The sequence below is a fragment of the Juglans regia genome, chromosome 9, assembly GCF_001411555.2.
Source record: "Juglans regia cultivar Chandler chromosome 9, Walnut 2.0, whole genome shotgun sequence".
Classification (NCBI taxonomy): Eukaryota; Viridiplantae; Streptophyta; class Magnoliopsida; order Fagales; family Juglandaceae; genus Juglans; species Juglans regia.
The window spans coordinates 13,031,418-13,048,819 of NC_049909.1; the positions used below are offsets into that span (position 1 = coordinate 13,031,418).

Below are 17,402 nucleotides of genomic sequence, written 5' to 3' on the forward strand. Positions count from 1 at the left end.
ATTTGGAGTAATTATACGCACTAGTAGCATCACATGGCTCTTCAGCATAACCAAAACAATAAGAAAACAGCACGTGAGCACGAAATTTTAAAAGGGCCATGCATGGCTGGTGTTTAACAAGGTCGGCACAGGTAGCTATAGATCGAGATAAAAATACAAGTATCACATGAAGTACAAGGGATATTAGAACTGAAAGAAGATCTAGCAGAGAGTATATGCAGGGTTACCAATCATAAGCAGAATTGGGTAGAGCAACAGAATTTGTTGAGTCTCCGATATTTTGCAAGGGAACCCAGCTAAATCTTAACACTTTAAATGATTCCAAATGTATGGTTTTGTGGAGATAATGTACACTCCACATTGTAATTAACAGATAAGTATCGGGGTTCTTTAACACTGTTATTCTCATAAGTCTGATTGAGGCTGAAAACATATGTCCGTGCTCTGCATTCTATCTGTACCGATAAGTGATAGCCTGTCATCATAAACATTCACAAAACCGAATGCGTCTCTGCCTGGAGGGCATTCTAGGGCAGCTTCAAGGACTCTGTGGTGTATTCCATGAGAGTCAATTGAGTGCCCACCTTTGTGATCGTGTCCAGCTAGACAAACCTTCACACAATCGTATCTGTGTATCACATCCATCACTTCATCGTAATTCCAAAGAAGAGCTTCTTTACTTGAAGCACCAGGATCTAGTGGTAGATGGCAACAGATTACCACTTTCTGTTTTAACTCAGATGCTTCTTGAAGTATACCATCTAACCATTCCAATTGTTTTTTCCCAACTGCTCCATTGAACATAAGGAACCTTCTCTCAAGGCCCACTAGTCCAGATGGACTGTTCTTTTCAGAATTTGGGTTCTTTTCACGAAGAAAATTGAAGGCTTCCAAAGTGTTTGGATGATCTTGAGGCCATCCAATGGCACTGATATCATAGCCATCCAGTACAATGAATCTGTATTCTGGAGTTGGTGTAAAATCAAAATAGGCATGATCATTATGACTTGGAATCTTCAACAAGGGAATTAACTCGCTGCGTGGAAGATTGTAGAGGCAGTGATTGCCAATCATGTGATAGACTGGGCCATTGAATTTGGAGAATTCATTGACAACTTTCTTCACAGCAGTAAGGGATTGGTTCTTTGGGCAAAAACCATCAACAATGTCCCCAAAATTGATTGCAAATTTAAGCTTCTGGTGGTGGTTCCAGTTTTGAACTGCCCTCTGCAATACAATAATGCTATGCCGATAATATCGTGGAATCCCAATAAATGAGCGACCATCAGGAATATCAGCATACTGAACGTCAGATATAACTCCAAAAGAAAAAAGAGGTTGCTTCTCTTGTGCATCTACTAACCCATCTGTTGAGCCCATGGTGCAGCTAGCATTAAGAACCTATCAAGTAAAATGAATGAACTTTAATGAGCCAAACTTATCTAGTGTAATAGTAAAGGATCGATGAAAATTGCAGGGATGCTTCACTTAATATTGAACCACCTCCTCACCACCCACCAAAAAGGCAAAAGAAAAAAGGAACTGTGATCCTAGCAGTTGTGACGCATGTGATTTTCAAGTTTAGGGTAGTTTTAAAAGAAAAACTAGAGTTTGCACTTGAGGCTTCTTTACACACTTATAAAGAATCGCCATTCATATGTATAAAGGGTAAATAGAATCACCAATCCATGAAATGTTCTGTGAAAATACAGTTAAAATGAAAGTTCTGCGAAAACAATGTTCATAATGTAGCTAATTATGGGCTATTTATCATTAAAGAAGTTAACTTTATCCTCTTTTTTATTGAAAAGAGGGGGTATAAAACGCTAGGAGATAAAGAACAAAAAACTGGATTAAATGAAAACAACTTCTCCAAGTAAATAGTTGGGCAATTCACCCAAGCAACTCAGATTTTACACCAAAATAAATAAATGAATAAATAAATTATAATGGCCTAAAAATTATGTTGGAGGTATAGGAAGCTCCAAGATTTTGATGATTAGCACATTTAGAAACCCCAGTTCAAAAATTAGGACAAAAAAATAAACATCTGATAAGAAATTCAATATGTCAAGTTAAGAAGTGCTGAAAAAAATTCCACTACATTGCAGAAGTTGGTTTCATAAGTCTCCAACAAACATTCCCAAAGCTCCCATGGGAAAGAGGCAAAAATTAATTTTCTCAAAAAACCTGCTTTTATAAACTCAAAATTAATGACTGGACTCCATTTTTTTCATAATGTTAACAAACAATGAAGCATGTCTACAAATCGAAATATAACTCCAAATTAACACATAGGGGGGATGAATATGTGTTTTAACAAGCATAATAATCACCAATCTAGGACATGTCATCCTACATAAACACCAAATTATCACAAAAGCAAAAAATAAATCAGGAGACAGAAATTTGGTGACGAAGTGAAACTTTTTTCTTCTTCAAAGGTAAACCTTCTAGGGCAGCAAAACCCAGAAAATCAATCCACAAGAAGAATTAAGTTTTACAAATAATTCCCTTTACAACTCCTTGTAACAAACTCCTTCCATACCAGACAACAACCCACTTTGGAAATCTATTCTATATGGCTTCCTCTCTCAAAACTATGGTGGCTTCTTCTTAGATGTTAAAGAATAGAATTCTTGCGTGGCGGCTTCTTCTTTGATTTAAAAACTCTAAAAACTAGTCTCTCCTAGTACTCTAATCAATGGCCTGATTCCTTAACAAAAACTCAAGGTGAACGTTAAAAAACAGATAGTAAAATTCTCCTATCACAAGTGACATGGCCTTCTCCTCTACAGCATTTCATGCGTAGAGACCCTTTAAACAAACTGGAAAAATTGCTGACTTTTGTATGAATTCAGAATCCTCAATATGGTAAGTTTTGAGGTGGACGGTAAGATGCAAAGTTAGGAATTCTCTAGAGTTTCACGATTTTTGTTGTGGCGCAATTAAACTTCTCTCCGTTTGGACATTCATACAAGCTATTCTGTCCAAATTCAGAAAAACAAGTCCAGACACCCATGATAATGTCCAGGTGTGTATCTTATATTCAGGTCCTTGAATGCACATATAAGTCTGGATTTCGAATTTCTCTTGAGAACCCCGTTTTGACACATTAAACACTGAAAATGGAAAATTTCTGCAAAATACAAAGTTATAAAATTTTGAATAAACTTTCAACGTCACCAAGTTTCCCTTCATCCAATGTATAGATCAATGTATATTTCCATTTTAACTTTGACTAGGTTTTTCCCAAAAAACAACATACATAAACTGGAATCTTTCAAGTCCTGTATCGAATTCATCACCGACTTACCCCTTAACACTGAATATTTTAACACAAGAATATGTTTTGACAGGTGAATTTGCCAACACAATAAAACATAACAATCAACGAGGAAACCAAATGATCCAAGCAAACAAACACCATACAAGATTTAAGTAATGATTGTTGTGCCGGCTAAAGTACTGATTCTTGTTTGGTGCGCCAGCAACAGTGTTAATTAAAATCAATTCAAGTTTTAAAATCGTATAGCGAAGAGAGTACCGAATAAAACATGATTGAGCATAAAAACCGTCTATCGGCAAAGAAGAGATGATCAACAATTATGTTATAAAATTCAGCCTCTAATATACCCAAAGCGAACTACCGATGGCATCTTTCAGCCGCAAAAACTATCAAGCTACTCCTTCACACGGAGAGCACAACTTAGGCCCAAGCCACTCAATGTTCAAAACAGATCCTATTAATAGGCTCCAGCTTTTATACCTTTGCTCAAAAACAAAAATTCAAGTGAATTAATTGACTCATAATAGAAATTTGAGGTGCTCATTTTAAACAAAGATTACAAACATAAATGCACATGAGAAAATGAAATCTACAATACAGAGATCAAATTCTTTGCAGATAAACCGAAAAACTAAGTCGATGGTGTAGTGGCAAAGAGAGAGACCAACCGAGAAGAGAGAGAGTAGCAAAGAGCAAGTGTGACCGGAGAGAGAGAGTCAAGAAGGACGTACGGTTCGTCGACGATGAGAAAAACCGATCAGTATTCGGCGTTTGGTGGAGACAGGAGAAGGAGGTTGTTTTGGGTATTTATAGGACGCCTCAAAACGCGGAGGTCCTGAGCTCCGCGGAGAAGACACGACGGCGTTTTGGATGAGACGAAATTTGGAACAGTACTCTGTCGGCATTGCTTTCATTGAGGTGAGAGACTTCCGCGCGTGATGTTAGGTAGTTAGTTGCGGTAGACAAAACTACTAAAATACCCTTTTTTCCACTTACAATTACACACTTGCCAATATGAATTTCTTTTTTTCTTTTTTCCATTTTTTTATTTTGGAATTGCCAATTTACCCATAATATATTCATTCACCTACCCACTTGATATATATATTATATGCTGGAATGAGACATGCTGTGCATAAATTCTCTCGATTTTGTTTTTTTTTTTAATAAGTTGTTTTTGGATTTTATTTCAAATTATTTATATATTTTAATCATTTTATTTTAAGGAAAGATGATTTGAGAAGGAAGAAGAAAATTCCAAGATTTTTGAAAAATGATGGAGTCCAAATATATATTCATTTAATTAATAAGTAATGTTAGATACAATATTAGTGTGTGTTCCATGCACTTCATTTGAAGAAAATATGGGACTTACAGTAAAAAATTAGTTTTTTCACGTGCACAAGATTTGTACACTCTAAGATTGTATAAAACATTTTATATAATGAGAAATGATATTTGCAATATTAGGTATGTAAGCCTCGTTTACCTCTTTTGAAAAAAATTAGTAACTATGAGATCCACATGAAAAAATTATTTTTTTAATGATAGACCTCTTATTTTTTTGTAAAAAAATAATGTATGAAACTTACACACTCATTACTCTTCAGTAGTTTGGATTCGCAAGTCATTTCAGCTCATCTCAGCTCATTTCAACTCATCTCACTACTATTCATTACTCTTCAGCAACTTTAACTCACAAATCTCACAACTCATCTCATTACTATTTACTCTTTATTTAATTAATTATGTGGCTGGCACTTCTTTCTACCAAGTTTTTAAATGGTTTGATGCTTCATGAAAGTAAAATTTAAAGTTATGGATGAAAAAAAAAAATGATGGATTCGAGTTTTCGTGGATGTCAAGTTAAGAATATGAAATTAATGTCTATTCGTTCTATTCAATGCTTTCTAATAATTGTTCTTAGAAGCGTAATACCTTCCCTCTTCATGTTTTAGCTTAACTTTGAGTAATACACACACACACACACACAATCTGATACCAGTTGCACCTGCTCTGATTTTCTCATCAGCTCATGGACAGTTTCTCGTGGTCAGATTCCTTTTGCTGTAGTTTCCTGAAGATATTTTGAATCATTTGTGAAAGAGCAAAGCCTCATAGAAACAAGCCCAGAATTTCCAAGATGATGATCCTGATGACTTTTAGACTCAAGGTACCTAGAAGATGTGCCATTGAAGTAGTGTTCTCAATGAAGTTATGTTTCATGAGTTTCTATCAGCTAAATAGGCTATATTATTAACAGGTGGTTCATGAATCCTGTTTTCGAAGAATTCTACCCATCTTTGATGTTATGTTTGTTTTACACTTGGCCAAGGGATTTCTGGAGGAGAAGCTCCCATTACAGACCATAATTATTTGTGTTTTGTAAGTTAGTTCAGAAGTTGTGCGACTTCTTCCTTCCTTTTTGGTTTATTGAGTATTTAATGTTGCTCGAAAAATTCATTCGGATATCAATAAATGTTGTAGAGTGAAAGAATTATGTTTCTGGTTGATGCACTTATAAATTTGTATTCAGTATACAAAAAATGATATCAGAGATTACAAAGAAAGAAGTTCTTACTTTTATTAAGAAGACAGCTCTATGGCAATGGATAGATACAAAAAACAAGACAAACTGATGACTATTCATGTCTTATTAACGAGAATGCAGCACTGGTACAAGGCGAAGAGATGTTTTCCTCCGAATGAGTAGCCTATAAATCTCAGTCATGTCAAAGTCCTCCACAGTTGCACCATCTGGCAACTCCCAGTCAAACCAGTAGAGGAGATTGGCCAACACAAATTCAGCTTCTATGATGGTGAGTGACATCCCAGGGCATGCCCGCCATCCCATACCAAAGGGGATGAATTGGTCATGATGGCCTTTGAAATCAATGGAGTTGTTAAGAAATCTCTCTGGGAGAAACTCCTCTGGCCTGTCCCATAACTTGAGATCCCTTTGAATTGCCCATGTGTTGATCAAGATGGTTGTTCTGGGAGGAATATCATAACCTACTAGTTTAGCACTTGCAGATGTACTGCGAGTAACCATAACAGGAGGATGTAACCTCAAAGTTTCTTTGACAATGCACTTTAAGTACTCCATTTGATCTAGATCTGCCTCATTTACTTTTGATTTTTCTCCCACCACTGTTCTTACCTCTTCTTGGGCTTTCTTCATCACACCAGGATTTTTCACAAGCTCTGCCATTGCCCATTCCATGGTTGTGGCAGTGGTATCAGTTCCTCCCACAGACATGTCTTGCAAGATGACAAGAAGTATTGAGCTTTAGTCGTGTGTGAATGAGTGAGTGAGTGAGTGAGTGAGTCGGAGGGATACCAGCAGGATCGCTTTGATATTGTCTTTTGTGATATTGATATCAAGCATGCCATTCTTCTGAAGATGGAGAAGAATATCCACAAAGTCTTTCTTATCAGATTGATTGCTATCCCCGCTCTTTTCATGTTCTTCAATTATCTGATCAAGGACTGCATGTAATGCTTGAGAAGTCTTCCTCAATCTTGCAAAAAATCCAGTCAGAACATCAACCCATCCCAGCCATGGAAAGAGGTCTTCAAAGAAAAATGCTCCTATGACTTCCATTGCCTTCCTTGATAAATGCCCACAATTCATGCTACCTTCTTCTCCTTCATACTTCTGACCAAGGGAGGATCTAGAAGTTGTCATTTGAGATAGTAACAAGCATCTCACCTAGATCAATTGCTGCTCCATTCATACACGAGCTTCGTATCTTCTCGACCATCTCTGCAACTTCTTCTTCCCTCACAAACTGAAATGCTTGCACCCTCCTTTGGCTTAAAATCTCAAGAACACAGATTTTCTTGGCTTGTCTCCAATACTCACCATAGGGACAAAAAGCAATATCGGTGCATCCATAAAAAAGTACATTTGCTGCCTTTATTTGGGGCCTATTCAAGAAAACCGCATCATGGTCCTTCATGAGCTCCCAAGCTATTTCTGAGGATGAAACTATAAGAAATGGGGAATTTCCATAGTGTAATAGCAGAATAGGGCCATACTTCTCAGAAAGAGCATGGAGAGATTGGTGGAGTAGTGTCCCTATCTGGTGAAGGTTGCCAATTATTGGAAATTTAGGAGGAGAGGGAGGGAAATTGAGTTTTCTACCTCCAGTGAGCTTAAGGAGATGCAGTAAGGAGAAGAGAAGAAGCAGGGAGAAGAGGAAAAGATTTAGCAGAGTGCTTGAATGCAGCAGTTGCCACCATTTATGCAGCAAGGTCATTGGATCCATTCCTTGTTTAGCTCTTCCTTCTGCTTCAAAGATTTTGCACTAAGTGTCTATACCATGCAGTGTAGCACTAATTAGAGTATGGACACAGTGCTTTTGCTTTGCTTTTCAAGGCCACTTGCTTTGCTTTCAAGACAAGGAAGATTCTATTATCAAAAAAGACACAGATTGTCAAACCTCTTATTAAATTTGAGGACCAAAGTTGAAACTGAGACATATTGTTAGTATATAATTGAGATTTTTTAATCTCTCTTCCAATCAATTTAGAGTTTTGGGACAAGTGTGATTTAACAACAGTGAATTTCAACGTGTCTATCTCTCTCTCTCTCTCACTTAAGAGACTCAAATTCGGATAGAACAATGTTGGTCCAACATATGAGGATAGATAGATGTCCCACTTTCTTTCCTTTTTTTGACTTTAATCGTACTAATGAAATATAAATGTTACGAAGGTTACACTGATTTGACATATGAACAACTTAACCAAATTTCAACCCTAATATTCGTATTGGCTTCATTAAAACTATTTCTAAAATTTGATAAAAAGTATATGATTTTTATAAATCCAAAACCTTCCTAGCCATAACCCCATATTGAATTAATTAAAATAATAATATAATAATATTTTTTTAATAAAAATATTTTTATTTTTATCATATTTTATAATTACACTAATCATATGTTAATTAATAATTTAATTTGATTCTTACATTATTATTACAAGACAGTTGGAGATTAAACGTGAATAAAAAAGACATTTGGAGATTAAAAGTGAATAAAAAATATATTTGAGTGGTGAATAGTAGCCCATTAAATTTGAAGAAACCCATCCATTTACTGTAACTCAAAGCTTCCCACTTATCTCTTTGGTTAATCCAATGCAACTCTATTTTAATGAAATTCATCATATTTTACATTTGACAAGACTTTTGACAAAATCAATACCAATACTCTAATCAAATTTCTAGCAATATTTTCACATTTATTATGCTTCACTGTTCATGACACGTAAGAAATGTGAAAACAGAGTTGCTTCCGTAAGAAATGGAGCTCTCATATTGTTTAGTATTGGTAATCTCATACTAATATTTTTAAATTCATTAACAAATCAAATTATGTCCGTATCTATAGCAAATGAAAAATTCTATATACCATATTACCATTCCACTTTCATCTCACTAAGTATGATGTGGCACATTTATCACCATTAAATGATCATTTATTACATGTTTCTTTTTCATCTAATGGTGATAAATGTGCCACATACGACTTAGTATGATCAAAATAGGATGAAAGTGTAGTGTATAGCATTACTCATAGCAAATATATTTTGTGTATTAATGAGTAGGCCTATGCATAAAACGCCCTGGGCCTATCTGATCGCAAGACTCGTTATTGATCCACCGACAAAAGTCGAACTCATCAAATCAAGTGAAACAACGGGGGTTGGCTACATATTATATCGGTCGAAACCGACTAGTAGGGTTAACTCATGGACCTTGGGCATCTCTGGTCCACTCACTCAAACTTCATCTTTGGACTAGTGCAGTAGTAGTACTGTACCGGTGCAGTAATACTTCATTTGTCCTTGTACTTTAATCCATTTTTTTTTTTCAAGCTGAAACACCCACCCAACCAAGATAAGGTTCTCTTATGGCAATGTCTCAACAGTCCCTCCCTATACGTGGATCTAAGATTTGGCTTCTTTTTCAACACAACAACATAGTAAAGTTCTCATAGTGCTTTGGCGGTTGCCAAGAAGATAATAATATTATATTATTACAGATGAAATTCATTAATTAATGTAGAAATGGGAGTGTGTCTCCCGTCAGTCTCATCGGACCTATTTAGCAGACCATTAATTAAGACAACAATAGCAGCTACCATCATTGTGATCGGAGAATGGGGAGTAGTCAGAGTCAGAATCAAATCAACGGCTACGTGAGCCCATCCATCAACAAAAAACTACATATATGCCCTTCAAATATCCAAAACCATTTGTTGTTTTTGTTGTCTTTTTAAGATCAGTCGGGTCCAAAACCATTTGTTGTTTTTGTTGTCTTTTCAAGATCAGTCGGGTCATACAAGTTCAACCCGCTTTTTGTTCTGAATGGCCGGTTCGGTTCGGGTCGGGTTGGCACTTTAGAGGGAGGTTTCCAGGTCGGGTCAGACACAGACCCAATATTTTGAGCTCCGGTTGCAAGCTTATTAATGAGTAAGGCGAAAATCACTAATGTGGTAGCTCAATTGGTCTTTCCGTCTTTTTTTTTTCCTCTTTTTTTTCTTTTTCTTTTTCCCTTCCACACCCAGATCTCTCTCACTCTGTGTCTCCCCTGCTCAATGAAACTCATCATTATCTTCATCATTTCATCATATCTAAACATAAAAACTTGTATTTTGGATGCCTAGAAATCAAAAGAAAAGTACGAGTGAAACCAAGAACACTACCAATTCCCAACTACTATTTGAGATTCAAAATCTTTCTTTCCTTTTACCAACTTTTTTGGCTTAGAAAGAAAACAAATTATATACTAGTCTCGTATATGTAATGCAAGGAAAACTTATCGAATCTGGAATTTGCAAGAGGGACGTCGTCCTCGCCCTGCAAGTGAGACGAAGAAGGCGCCCATATCCTAACCGCGATGAACATTTCCTTATCAGGAAGCAGTCCTTCTAAGTGGCCCAGCAACCAAAATCATCTACCACTGTGGCCAACTGCCCTAGTTGAACCCACCAACACTCAAAAGACCAACAATCCTAATTCACCTCATTTAATCCTTCAACTACCCAAAAGAGCCTCACTCTTCTTGCCTTGACCAAAACAAAGCCACAAATCAACAAAGCCAGAAACTAAGTCCAAAAAAAATTTTAAAACTCAACAAAACTCAAAATTGAGCCAAAAAAAACCCAACAATGAGTCTCAAATTGGTACAACAAAATTCAAAACTGAGTCCAACAAAAATTCCAAAATAACCAAAGCCATAAAAAAAAACTAAAAAAAAAAACAGGCATCGACATCTTACCTTAAAGAAGAACTGGGCAGTAATCAGCGGGTAGAGGAGACGGGTTCTTCACTGGGCAGGGGAGATGGAGACGGAGACGCGAGGGAGGGGAGATGGAGAAGGAGAGGGAGATGCGGGGAAGATGGAGACAGAGAATGAGTTTCACTGGGCAGGGGAGATGCAGAGTGAGAGAGATTTGGGTGAGGGAGGGAAAAAAAATGTGAGGAAAAACAAACAAAACGGAAAAGCCAACTGGTCTTCCCACGTCAAACCAGAAAAGCAAACGGGAGCCCAAATCGAGCTCCCTAGCATTTTTCAATATTATTACCGCATACCAATGAATTAAGGCGAGAGGGGAAAGCCACGTCTGGTTCAATATTGCCTTACATAAGCTTTTTCCGAACATGACTCCTGAAGATGGATGAGTAAAGATAAAGATTCGAGGAGAGATGCCAAAGTTGAGAAATTATGGATTCGAGTTTTTAGAGATAACATTAATGTCAATTCTTTTTAATACATATTCTTCTATCAGTTTTGACGTACAGGCCCTTCTGAACCTCTCAAAATTTTGCCTATCTATAATAAACGATGAATAAAAATTTACCATTGCTTTACGTAAAATGCAAAGCCACCTTTTAGTTTGTAAGGATAAATATAGAGATCCAGTAGGAGTGTAACCGGTCTGGTTTGATCTGATTTTAAACAAATTTTGGGACCGAACCGATATACACCCTTTTTGAATTTTCATGAACCGATACCGCATCGGTTACCCTACTAAGCTGGTACTTTCAGTTTTACCGGTTCTGGTCTGGTTTTAGTATTAGTATTACTAATGTATGTATCAAAAGAAATATGTTGAAAATTTATTAGGCCATTAAATGTAATTAATATATATTATATATATAAAACATATAATCAAACAAATGTTTATATTTAAGATTTAAATTTTATGTTATAAATTATAATATAACATTATTTCATATATAATTATATACTATATAAAATTATATATAGTATAAAAAGTATTATATATAATATTAAAAATTAATTAAAAATATATATATGAATCGGTCCATTGCCGAAAAACCTAAAACCGAAACCGAACCAATTTTGACCGGGTTTAAAATGGAGGAACCGGTCTTGGACCGAACCAACCGGTCCGAGCCGATTCTCATGTTTATTTTTACAGCCCTAGATCCAGGGCCGTACGACGAAGACTCGCCGTAAGAGTAGCTATGAAGTGGTGGCGAGGTGGCTGAGGCGGCAGTAATGCACTACGAGAGTGAGAGAGAAAGTGATGAGAGAAAGAGAGAGAAAGAGTGTATGTGTGTGTGTGTGTGTGTGAGAGAGAGAGAGAGAGAGAGCATGGTGTGAGGGGGAGAGAGAGATTACCGAGAGAGCTGAGGGCTACACATGTGTTCGGCGATGGAGACTCACCGTGTAGCAACGACTAAACATGGTAGCTTCTTCCGTCGATTGGGATGCGGTGGCTTTCAACTCTTGTGGATCACGATAGGGGCAGCAAGTGCTCTGTTTTGAAGAGCAAAAACAAAGCCTGCCATGTGGGGTTGGATGCATGGAGGTTGTGGGCATGGAGGAAAAGGTTGTGTGACAATGGTTGGCTTGGCTTTGGGGTGCTAATGCTCGGTTAGTGGTGTGGGCTAGTGGTGTAGGGGCAACGCAATAGAGGATTATGGGTCAATGGATGTGGGGCTAGCGACTTGTTGTCGTGTGTTTGGGTGGGGGCAACGCAATAGAGGATTATGGGTCAATGGATGTGGGGCTAGCGACTTGTTGTCGTGTGTTTGGGTAGCTACGGTTTATGGAAGGAAGTCAAGGTAGTGGTGGTTGGCGACGCATGTGGAGGGGCTACGGTGCAACATTGAACATGGGATTGAGTTTTGGGTTTGCTTCCTTTTCTCTCGGTCCGTCCAGGTGCAGCGACAAAGAGCTTTGGGTTAACGACAACTTGTGGCTGGTGGTTTGTTGAGGTGCAAGCAAGGTAGGGCTTGGATAGTGGCTGGAGGCAGTGGGCAGTTTCTAAAATGCATGAGAGGAATATATGTATATTTATAGGTGATTGAAACACCCTAGAGGAGGAAGTGGAAGAAACATGCATGGGTGCATGAGCGTAGAGTCGTGCGTGGTGGGGAGTTTCTAAAGAAATTGGATGTCGGGTCACTTAAGCAACTGGGTTAGGGTTTTAATAACTGGATTGGGTCGGTTAATGCAGTCCACATAATTTTTTTGGCTTACCCGTGTTTTCATGGGTCGATCATTTAATAAAATAATAATAATAATAGGTCTTGACTCAACTGTTAAAATAGCCCAACTCGTCTTGTAAATTTTTCGAGTCAATTCCCAAATTAAAAGATCCCACTTGGTCCCTTAAATAACTTTAACCTATTTATTAAGTCCAATAAAAATTCGTATTCCGCCGAAATAAATTTTGGACCCGTAGTTATTCTAAAATTACTCGTTAAATCTCAAGTGGGCTTTTCATACGTATTAACCCAAAAGAAAAAAAAAATTATAGAACCTACGATTAGCTTGGACTTGGTGTTTGGCTTGAGTATTACTATGAGGGGAACTTTCCCCCTGGGAAAGGCCCATAGGGCCTCAGCCCAGAAACCCAGTCCAATGAGGATCTTACCTGAATAAGGGGCAAACCCTCAGCTAGGGAGAGGTGCCATCTGCTCGACAAGACAACTCAACCTGATGCATCGGCGGCCTACCTCCAGAACAGGGGTATACACAAGAAATGTGGAGGACTCTTGATTCATCAGCAATCAGAGCATCAACAGCTCCCATAAACCAAGTTGAGGCTCAAGAAACTACCCCATATTAATGATGCAGTAAATCAAGTCACACCCGCAATTACGAGACCGACACGGAGGCCCGCCGCATTTAAGATTCTGACAAGTGAACAATGCGAAGACTCCAGATATCATAGCGATAGGATTGATCTGCTCACCAAACTTCTAGTATAAATAGCCGATCCTAGGTATGAGGATGCTCTCTTTGACTTTTAAGCTTGCCTACTTATTTACTACACTCCAAGAACATTTACTGACTTTGGCATCGAAGGCTTCCCCAACCCCCATGCCGCCCTCTCAAAGTCGCGTACACTTCTCTCTTTGCAAGGCTCATTGTGAAGACCTAAGTTGTCAGAGCCTGGCCCAAGGGTGTGCGAAACACGACATCAACAGTTACAATTTGTACAGTTATAAGATATGCAAATTCTTTTTTAAAAAAAGTGTACAATTTTGAGACCCACGTAAAATAAAATAATAAAAAAAACTCAATTTTTAAATCTTATACAAGTTTATTGAAATTAGACTATTCAAATCTGATACCACTTAGATTTTGACTTGGTCAAATTTTCAATTCTTAAGAGCGTAATATCTACCCTCTTCATGTTTAACTAGCTTAACTTTAACTAACTAATTGGCTAGTCTCCTCTCTGTTTTTCCTGTGAAAGTAGAGGTGGTAAATTTTTTTCTTGAACCTTCGAGAATGAAGAGTGGTTGAGACTTCGTAGAAAGGTGGACGGAGGATGGAGGAGATGGAGGGTCTAGAGGAGTTGTGTGGGAACCTATGTCTAACAGAAGAAGAGAAAGTGGGGATCGAACTTGGAAGTAAATCTGAGGATGCAGTGAGGGAGAAAGGCGACAAAAGTTTAATTGGGAAGGTGTGTATGGAGAGGGTGATTGGGAAGGAGGTGCTAGCACCAACATTGGGCAAAATCTGGAGAATAAGCTACCTTGCAACTTTTTAGGAGGTGGAAGTCAACACGTTCATCATCACTTTCAAGACCCACGCCAATAAGTTGAAGGTAATGGATGGGCGTCCATGGCTATTTGATAGCCGTATGTTCATCCTCCATGTGTTTGATGGTTTCTCCCAACCACAACACTGGAAACTCGATAGAGAAGTTTTTTGGATTCAATTCCATAATCTGCCGATGGCTTACATGACGAGGGACTATGGAGTTCAAATTGAAAATTCAATGGGGAAGGTGTTGGATGTGGAGGTAATAGATGATGGAGTGGGCTGGGGTCAATTTCTAAGAGTAAAAATAGAGATCCCATTGCTGAGAGCTATTGCGAGGGGCGGATTTATAAAAACTAATGGATGTAATGCGTGGGTTAATTTTAAATATGATAAGTTGCCTCGATTGTGCTTCCACTGTGGCTGGATTATACATGGAGAGAAGGGTTGTGTAGTAGAAGCTAGTGGAAGGAAGTTGAAAGAGGCTCCTAAATTCAAATTTGGGCCATGGTTGAGGGCTGACACAATTACAAGGAGGAGATCCTATCAATATGGAGCTAGGCTGGAAAGAGAGGGAAGGGCGAGGAGCAGATCTGGGGAGGGGAGAGGTGAGGGTTGCAAGGATGAAAAAAGAAATGAAAAAGAAATTGGGAGGGAAAGTCAGTGGAAGGTGAGGTGAAAAGAAAGGAAAATGGATCTAACGAGGTAGTTGAGATGAAAAAACCAGGGGAGGATGAGGTATTTAGTAGGGAAATTGAGTCTTTGGTGGAAGTAGAGACAGGGAATTCAAAACTAGCAACAAAGGCAAATAATGAAGATTTAAAGGAACCTATAGAGACTGGTGTGGGGAAGAGGCTATGCTCCATAGTGATCAAGAGGCATTATCAGGCACTGAAAAACAACTGCCTATCAGTGAACTAAGGGGAAGTAGTGTGATGATTGATGATGAGGAAATCAATGAGGGGCAGAATGTAGTGCAGGCCATTTTGACAATTGGAAAATGGAAGTATAGAGCAAGAGGCAAAGGTAAGGCATCAGTTTCCTCTAGTTTTGTTAGCAAAAAACAAAAAAAAGAGGTGGAAGGAATAGTAGTGAGGAAGAGAAGGAACAAAAGACATTAAAACAAATGGGAGGAAGTGAGGCTATGTTGACATTAATAGGAGTGACAGAGGCTGTTTGGCAGCCCCGCCAAGAGTAATGAAAACCATTAGTTCGAATTGTTGGGGGCTTGGGAACCCCTGAACAGTTCATGCTCTTGCTTGCTAGTAAAGGAAAAGAAACCCGACATTGTCTTCCTAATGGAGACAAAGTTAGATTCAAGAAAAGCTACAAAGGTGCAAAAGAAATTAGGAATGGAGGGATATATTGTGGTTGAACCTAGGGGTATGAGGATTGAGGGGTGGGTTGATGACGATGTGAAAGAATGGAGATGAGGTAGGATTACTGAACTACTCCAGAGGCATGTTAGTGTATGGGTTAATGGTGAAGGAGGGGAAAGCAGATGGTTATTAACACGGTTTTATGGAAATCCAAAAGCTCATCTGCTTAAGGCCCTGCAAACCATTATATATAAAGTTGGATTGGTGGGTAGTGATAGATTGAGGATTTCGATTGAAATTGTGACCCAATAAGAAAATGGGGGGAGGATGAGGAAGTGAGGCTATGGGCAGAATGGAAATGTTCATAGTAAAGGGCTTGTAATGGAGATTAGATTCTGGTGCTCCTCGACTGGAGATGTTAGTGTATGGGTTAATAAGTCACATGGAAGCTAATAAAAGGGGGTCATCATGGGAGTTACTTAAGGCCCTGAAACCATTACCAAAAGTGGATTGGTGTGTTATAGGGGATTTCGATGAAATTGTGACCCAATATGAGAAAATGGGGGGAAGGGAGAGAAATGAAGGGCAAATGGAAATGTTTAGAAGGGCTTTAGAGATGTCTGGGCTCTCTGATCTGGGATGGTGTGGGTATAAGTTCACATGGAGCAATGGTCACAAGGATGAGTCTTTTGTAAAAGAAATGTTGGATCGTGCTGTAGCTAATCATGGTTGGGCTAGTAGATTTCAAGAAATGAGTGTGGAGGCTCTAGTGACTTAGGTTTCAGACCACAAACCCCTTGTTCTTACTACTAATAGGAGAGTACAGAGGTATGTTAAGAGAAGAAATTTTAAGTATGAAATGAGTTGGGGCATAGAAGAGGAGTGTGGAAGAATTGTATAAGCTGAATGGGAAAAGACCTCTGGTGTGAATGAGCCACGAAAAAAGTTACAGAGCGGTCTAGCTGGGTGCAGAAACTCACTGAGCAGATGGAGTAGAAATTTTGTTCTAAGAAGGGAAGGTGAAATTAAAGAGTTTTCTGAAAAAATAATAATCATTGAGGAGGAGGAAGGGCCAGAAAATAGCTGTGAATTAAAGAGGCTAAAAGGAGAGATTAATGTACTTAGAGCAGAAAGACTTGAGGTGGAAGTAGAGGGAAAAAAAGCACTGGTTAACATATGGTGACAGAAATACTAAGTTCTATCATGCATGTGCTAACCAGAGAATGAAGAAAAATACTATTAAAGCAATCATGGACTCATAAGGGAGGATGGTGGAGGAAGAGGTGGAGATAAAGGGTGCTTTCTATGGCTACTTCAATGAACTTTTTTCATCATCTTTGCCTAAAGCTGAGGATATAGAGATGTGTGTTATGCTAGCTGAGCCTAAAGTTATAGAGACAATGAATGAGAGACTGGAAAGGGATTTTACTGCTTGTGAAGTAGAAGTAGCTCTTAAACAGATGTCAGCACTGAAATCACCTGGCCCAAATGGATTTTGGGGCAGGTTTCTACCAAAATCATTGGCATATTGTTGGGGAGGATACATGTAGGGCAGTGCTGGATTTTTTAAATGGAGGTGAGATGAATGAAGGGCTGAATCATACCTTAATAACACTTATACCAAAGGTTAAATCCCCCACCAAGGTCAAGGAGTTTAGGCCCATAAGCCTCTGTAACATGTTGTATAAACTCATTTCAAAGGTGATTGCAAACAGAATTAAGATAGTATTACCAGAAATTATCTCACCCAATC

The 17,402-nt window shown here is 38.3% G+C and overlaps 1 protein-coding gene and 1 pseudogene across 2 annotated transcripts; both read right to left on the reverse strand.

Moving 5' to 3' along the window:
- Positions 1-61: 61 nt before the first annotated feature.
- Positions 62-4,175, reverse strand: LOC108986726 (manganese-dependent ADP-ribose/CDP-alcohol diphosphatase). 2 transcript variants are annotated; one of them, XM_018959437.2, is made up of 2 exons: positions 4,021-4,175; positions 62-1,401 (listed from the first exon to the last, which is right to left on the reverse strand). In XM_018959437.2, the coding sequence occupies exon 2, from the start codon at positions 1,378-1,380 to the stop codon at positions 406-408; it is 975 nt and encodes a 324-aa protein (XP_018814982.1). In that variant the 5' UTR covers positions 1,381-1,401; positions 4,021-4,175; the 3' UTR covers positions 62-405. The 2 variants fall into 2 exon arrangements, with proteins under 2 accessions (XP_018814982.1, XP_018814981.1); XM_018959436.2 differs by having other exon boundaries at positions 3,958-4,175.
- A 1,770-nt stretch (positions 4,176-5,945) lies between these two features.
- Positions 5,946-7,560, reverse strand: LOC108986714 (annotated as a pseudogene).
- Between the last annotated feature and the right edge of the window lie 9,842 nt (positions 7,561-17,402).

Bases quoted from the DNA above. Each gene is read 5' to 3' on its own strand.
- LOC108986726 (XM_018959437.2), bottom strand. From the start codon at position 1,380: ATGGGCTCAACAGATGGGTTAGTAGATGCACAAGAGAAGCAACCTCTT.